The sequence below is a fragment of the Balaenoptera physalus genome (assembly GCF_965194825.1).
Source record: "Balaenoptera physalus genome assembly, chromosome: 2".
Classification (NCBI taxonomy): domain Eukaryota; kingdom Metazoa; phylum Chordata; class Mammalia; order Artiodactyla; family Balaenopteridae; genus Balaenoptera; species Balaenoptera physalus.
In genome coordinates, this window is record NC_138883.1 from 7,595,223 (window position 1) to 7,602,331 (window position 7,109).

General features: G+C 37.4%; 1 protein-coding gene across 1 annotated transcript; it reads left to right on the top strand.

Annotated features, from left to right (window-relative positions):
* Positions 1-914: 914 nt before the first annotated feature.
* LOC309655544 (DNA-directed RNA polymerase II subunit RPB9) lies at positions 915-1,501 on the top strand. The gene is made up of 2 exons (XM_082450857.1): positions 915-1,044; positions 1,122-1,501. The coding sequence occupies exons 1-2, from the start codon at positions 986-988 to the stop codon at positions 1,438-1,440; spliced, it is 378 nt and encodes a 125-aa protein (XP_082306983.1). The 5' UTR covers positions 915-985; the 3' UTR covers positions 1,441-1,501.
* The last annotated feature ends 5,608 nt before the right edge of the window (positions 1,502-7,109 follow it).

Consider the following 7,109-nt stretch of genomic DNA (forward strand, 5'->3'; position numbering starts at 1 on the left):
GCAGAGTTGCTTTACAATGTTGTGTTCATTTCTGTTGTACAACAAAGTGAATCAGCTATCTGTATATATATATATCCCCTCCCTCTTGGACCTCCCTCCCACTCCCTATCCCATCCCACCCATCTAGGTCATCACAGAGCACCTAGCTGAGCTCCCTGTGCTATACAGCATGTTCCCACTAGCTATCTATTTTACACATGGTAGTGTGTTATTTGTTAATCACTGTACCTTTAAAAATGTCCTTTATCCTACAAAATGATGCTGCTGATGTTATGTTTATTGTTCTAATTTTCTTAATGGATAAAATTCAAAGTTCGAAATACTTAAAAAATTGAAGATGAACATATATATATTTGCAATTTTTAGGTATTTCAAACTTTGAATTTTATCCATTAAGAAAATTAGAACAACAACAATAAACATAATAACATCAACAGCATCATTTTGTAGGAGAAAGGACATTTTTAAAGGCACAGTGATGAACAAAGAAAGTCCCCACCATGAAATCATACTTCATCTCTCTCTTATTTTTCTCATTTTGCTGCAGACTGGTGAAAGTGACCTCACAAACTATCTTTGACCTACAGGTAAGCATTCAGGAGCCTCTGAAATAGACCAGTGGCAGCTCAGTGCCTTGGATAGATTCAGTAATTCACAGAGACATTAACAATTAAGCAAGCAGGTGCGGTTGAACTTTTACTTTCTCATCTGCAGATCGAAACATTGTGCTGCAACCTACAAATGAAAGAAGATATTTACAAAACATATGTCTGATAAGCGGTTAATATCCAAAATATTTAAGGAACTCATACAACTCAACAGCAGAAATCGTCACCATCATCATCACCGTCACCATCACCATCGTCATCTGATTAAAAAAATGGGCAGAGGACTTGAACAGACACTTCTCCAAAGAAGATATACAAATGACCTACCTGTCGCGCGGCGGAGCAATCGCTGAAGGCTAGGCGGGCAGTGAGTCGCCATGGAACCCGATGGGACCTACGAGCCGGGCTTCGTGGGTATTCGATTCTGTCAGGAATGGTGAGACCCGGCCAGCACTGTGGAAGGGGAGCAAGTAGTGGCCCCAGTACTGACCTCTGACCTCCCCCTCCGCACAGTAACAACATGCTTTACCCCAAGGAGGACAAGGAGAACCGCATTCTGCTGTACGCGTGCCGGAATTGTGATTACCAGCAGGAAGCCGACAACAGCTGCATCTACGTCAACAAAATCACGCACGAAGTGGACGAACTGACCCAGATCATCGCTGACGTGTCCCAGGACCCCACGTTGCCGCGGACCGAAGACCACCCTTGCCAAAAGTGCGGCCACAAGGAGGCGGTGTTCTTCCAGTCACACAGTGCCCGGGCCGAGGATGCCATGCGCTTGTATTACGTGTGCACGGCCCCACACTGCGGCCACCGCTGGACCGAGTGAACCACTCTCCCCCTTGTGTAATAAATGCTGTGTTCTATGAAAAAAAAAAAAAAAAAAAAGAGAGAGAAGGTGCACAACATCACCAGTTATCAAGGGAATGCAAACCAAAATCACGAGATACCACCTGACAGCTGCTAGAATGGCTATTATTGAAAGACAAGACATAAATGCTGGTGAGAATGTGGAGAAAAGGGAACCCTTGTGCACTGTTGCTGGGAATGTAAATTTGTGCAGCCACTATGAAAAACAGCATAGAGATTCCTCAAAAAAATAAAAATAGAACCACCATATGATCCAGCAATTCCACTTCTAAGTATGTATTCAAAGTAAATGAAATCACTATTTATCTCAAAGAAATATCTGCACTCTCATGTTCACTGCAGCGTTATTCACAATTGCTAAGCCATTGATTGATGAATATAGATAAAGAAAATGTGGTATATACATACATTAGATAGAGAAAGGCAAATACTGCATGATCTCGCTTATATGGGAATCTGAAAACATCAAACTCATAGAAACAGAAAGAATGGTGGTTGCCAGTGGCTGAGGGTTAAGGTAAATGGGGATATATTGGTCAAAGGGTACAAACTTTCAGTTATAAGATGAGTAAGTTCTGGGGATCTAAAGTACAGCATGGTAACTATAGTTAACAATACTCTATTGTACACTTGAAAGTTGCTAGGATAGTAGAGCTTTAAAATTCTCACCATAACAAGGATGTGTTAACTAACCTTATTGTGATACACATTTTGCAATATATACATGTATCAAATCATCACATTTTATACCTTAAACTTGCATAATGTTATAAGTCAATTACATCTCAATGAAGCTGGGGAAAAAAATCATTGCAAAGTTTGAGAAACAATCAGATCCCCAGATCCCCCCCTAAAAAATGCTGTGCTATATATACTCTTAACAAGGTTATTTATATTTCTACATTTTCCGTCACTCTCACTCTTCCTTTTCATATAAGTCATTGGATCAAGCTTATTTTTACTGTTGGAATTTTCCTTAATAACTTTTTGTCTTCCTGAGTTATCAGTTTCTGAGAGATGTTAAAATTTCCCACTATAATTGAAATTTTCTATTATTATTATAGTTCTGCCCATTTTTCCTTTATGTAGTTTGAAAACATGTTGTTAGGTACATACAGGTTCAGGATTGTTCTATGTTCCTAGAGAATCGTTGTTGTTTTAAACACTATCTAACAAAATTATTTTCCCTAATACTTTTTTGTCTCTAAGTCTATTTTTTCTGCTATTCATATTGCTGTTCCGTCTCTCCTTTGCATTGGGCTTTTACCATTTTTTTTTTTTAATCTTTTTACTCTCAACATTTCTGTATCATTATCTTTATTTATTAATATGTCCCTTGTAAATAGAAAATAGGTAGAAGTTGTTTGCTTTTTTGTTTAAACAGCTTTTCATTTTAAGATAATTGTAGGTTTACATACAGTAGTAAGAGACAACTAAAATAGATCCCATGTACCCTTTACCCAGTTTCACCCAGTGTTAACATCTTGCAGAACTGTAGTCCAATATCACAACTCAGATATTGACACTGGTTCAGTCAAGGTACAGAAAATTCACAAGGATTCCTCCCATTCAACTTTTATAGCCACACCTACCCCCTTCCTGTCCTCACCACTCCTTAGCCCCTTGCAACCACTAATCTGTTCTCCCTTTCTATAATTTTCTCATTTCAAGAATGTTATATAAATAGGATCATACAGTACTTAACCTTTTGGGATTCACTTTTTTCACTCAGCATAATTCTTTAGAGTTGCATCCAGGTTGTTGTGTGTTCAAAAGTTAGTTCTTTTTTTATCACTGAGTAGTATTATGTAGTATTACATACTACAGTTTAATCCTTCACTCATTGCAGGACATCTGGGTAGTTTCCAGTTTTTAGATATTATGAATAAAACTGCTATCGACATTTGTGTACAGATTTTTATGTGAACATAAGTCTTCTTTTCTCTAGGATAAATTACCCAGGCATGCAATTGCTGGGTCATATGGTAGTTGCATGTTTAGTTTTTCAGAAAACTGCCAAACTGTTTTCCAGAGTGGCTGTACCATTTTACATTCACATCAGCAACATATGAGTGATCCAGTTTCTCTACCTCCTCATCACCATTTGGTGTTGTCACTATCTTTTTTTTTATTTTTGCATTTTATTTTATTTTTATTTTTCTATTGAAGTATTGTTGATTTACGATGTTATTTTAGTTTCAGGTGTACAGCGAAGTGATTCATATTTTTTTTTCTTTTTCAGATTCTTCTACATTATAGGTTATTAAAAATATTGAATAGAGTTCCCTGTGCTATACAGTAGGACCTTGTTGTTATCTATAAGGGGGTGTGGTAAATTAGGAGTTTGGGATTAACAGATACACACTATCTTTTGTTTTAGCCACTCTGATAACTGTGTAGTGATATTTCATTGTGGTTTTAATTTGTATTTCCCTAGTGGCTAATGATGCTGACACCTTTTGATGTGCTTATTTGTTGTATGTATATCTTCCTTGGTGAAATGTTCTTTATGTCTTTGACTGTTGTCTAATTGGATTGTTTATTTATTGTTGAGTTTTGAGAGTTCTTTATATATTCCAGACAATAGTCCTTTATCAGATTTGCAAATATTTTCTCTCACTCTGTAACCTGTCTTTTCATTCAATTAGCAATGTCTTAGGCAGAAAAGTTTTTTTTTTTTTTATTTTGATGAAGTCCTACTTATCAATTTTTTCTTTTACAAATTTCATTTTTGATCTAAAGTCTATGAACTCTTTGCCTGGCCCTACATCTGCAGATTTTTTTTTCTCTTTTTTTTCTAAAGCTTTTATGATTATACATGTAAATCCCTTATCCACTTTAATTTAATTTTTATAAGTCATGAAACTTAGGTCAAGAGCTCTTTTTTGTTTTTGTTTTTGTTTTTGCCTTTGGATGCCCAACTGCTCCAGCACCGTTTGTTGAAAAGGCTATTCTTCCTCCATTGAATTGCTTTTGCACTTTTGTCAAAAGTCATTGGACATATTTGTGTGGGTCTGTATCTGAATTCTCTACTCTGTTCCATTGATCCATGTGTCTGCTTCTCTGCCAACACTACACTGTCTTGATTACTGTAGCTATATAGTAAGTCCTGAAATTGGGTAGAATGATTACTCCCAGTTGATTACTCTTTTAAAACATTGTTTTAGCTATTCTAGTCTCTTTGCTTTTCCATATACATTTTAGAATAATCTTGTCTATATCTACCCAAAACATCTTGCTGGGATTTTGATAGGCATTACATTAAACTTACGTATCAATATGTGGATAACTGACATCATTACTATGCAGAGTCTTCCAATCCATGAACACTGTATATCTCTCCATTTATTCAAATTTCCTTTGTTTTTTAATCAGTGTTATGTAGTTTTCAGCATACAAGTCCTGTTCATGTTTCATTAGGTGTTTTCATTACACCTAAGTATTTCATTCTTCTGAGGGATTATAAATGGCACTGTATTTTTAATTTTGGTGTCCATACATTCATTTCTAGTATATAGAAATAGTATTAATTTGCCTTTCTCTGTCTTATATCCTGTGACCTTGCTGAACCCACTATTTCTAGGAATATTTTGTAGATTCCTTGAGGTTTTCTACTTAAACTGTTTACTTTTACTGTCTTTTTTCCTAATTCTTTTACTCTCAATATCTCCATGCTATTATTTTTATCTATAACTCTTGAAAATATTATATAGCTGGAAAGTGTTTTTACTCTAATACACACATCTTTCTTAAAACTAGCAAATTTCATTTATTTATTGTGACGAATGATAAATTTAAGGTTAATCCAATAATCTTATTTTTTATTTAATGCAGCTTTTTTTTTTTTTTTTAAATCTTTTATTTATTTATTTATTTAGGCTGTGTTGGGTCTTCGTTTCTGTGCGAGGGCTTTCTCTAGTTGCGGTGAGCGGGGGCCACTCTTCATCGCGGTGCGCGGGCCTCTCACTGTCGCGGCCTCTCTTGTTGCGGAGCACAGGCTCCAGACGCGCAGGCTCAGTAGTTGTGGCTCACAGGCCCAGTTGCTCCGCGGCATGTGGGATCTTCCCAGACCAGGGCTCGAACCCGTGTTTCCTGCATTAGCAGGCAGATTCTCAACCACTGCGCCGCCAGGGAAGCCCCTAATGCAGCTTTTTAACTCTTGTTTTCCCCTTTATTTTTCCTTCTATTGCATTCATTGGATTTTCTTTCTTGTTTTTTTTCTTTAAATTATCCCTTCATTGGTGGTTTCCTTCACTTTTAAAATACATATTTGACTTAACAAACTCTAGTCAACATGATTATTCTTCTGAATATTACAAGAACTATAGAACATCTAATTCCCTCTCCTATCTTTCATGACATTGTGGTATAACATTCTCTTATTTCTAAACCTATTCAAATTCATCTGTATGATAATTACTCAGTTTGCTATAAATCTGTATGCAAAATCAATCATTGTTTTTTCCCAGCATTGTTTTTCACATCCCTCCCTATCCTAAATTTCAGTGTCCTTCATCTGTGTGTATACCCTCCAACAGTTCTTTAAGCAGCAGTCCCTGAGTGATACCTCCCAGGGACATTGTTTGCCTAAAATGTCTTACTTCACTCTTGAATCAGCATTTAGCTATGTCTAGAACTAGGTTGCGATCTATGTTCCATCAGGGTTTTGAGGATATTATTCTGCTGTCTTCTGGCCTTTGGTGTTGGAGACAAGAAGTCTGTTGCCAGCCTAATTGTTCATCCTTTCCAGATAATCTGACTTTTCTTGCTGGTTGCTTTAGGGATTGTCCTTGCCCTTTACCGGTTTCACCATATGTGCCTAGATGTGGATTTATTTTCATTTTTATTTTCTGCTCAGACTCAATGGGCTGTAGACCAAGATTGGCCACTACTAGCACTTCATCTTCTTCTCTCAAGTACCTTTAGTTTGATGCTCCAGTGATTAACAGTGTGGAGAACCTTTCTTTGAACTTGCCTTAAATAAAGCACATTTGGGGCTCAAGCCAAAAGCAACTGGGAACAGAAGGTGCAACAATAGCTACAGAGAGGGTTTAGAAGTAGAAGTCAAACATATCTTCAACTGCAGAAGAAGGAGGCATTCTTTGGCAAAATATACTCTGGTACTTTAACAGTACTCCCCCCACCCTTGTTAATGGGGGACATTCCACTTAGAGTTCTGTCCTGTTACTACCTCTTCCTTTGACCTTGGGTTAGTCCTTTTTCTGTTTGACCATGTACAGAAGAAAAGGCAAGCAAGACCATCTTCAAGCTCCCTTGCACTGCTAACATTTTAGGACATACGTGGTCTCTCCAATTCTTTGCAGGGCTGAGCAGATCATTCTATCTCTTCCAAGTGGTTAACCGTGAGCGCAGTTACTCACTTGGTGCCGAGAACATGCAAGTCCTCCACTGTGTCTGTCATATCATCGGATACTTGGGTCCTGGCACGCCCGCTGCCAATCCTCCTCCCCCTGACTTCCATCTAAAGTGATGCTAAGGGTCCACATCTCATTTCCTTGACAAAAATGTCAACGGCATTATCTTATGCATGTGTTGTACAGATAAGGGAAAGTGACTTTAAACAATCTGTTCCATTCACTTTGGGTTTACTGGCTTCCGTCTTTATTT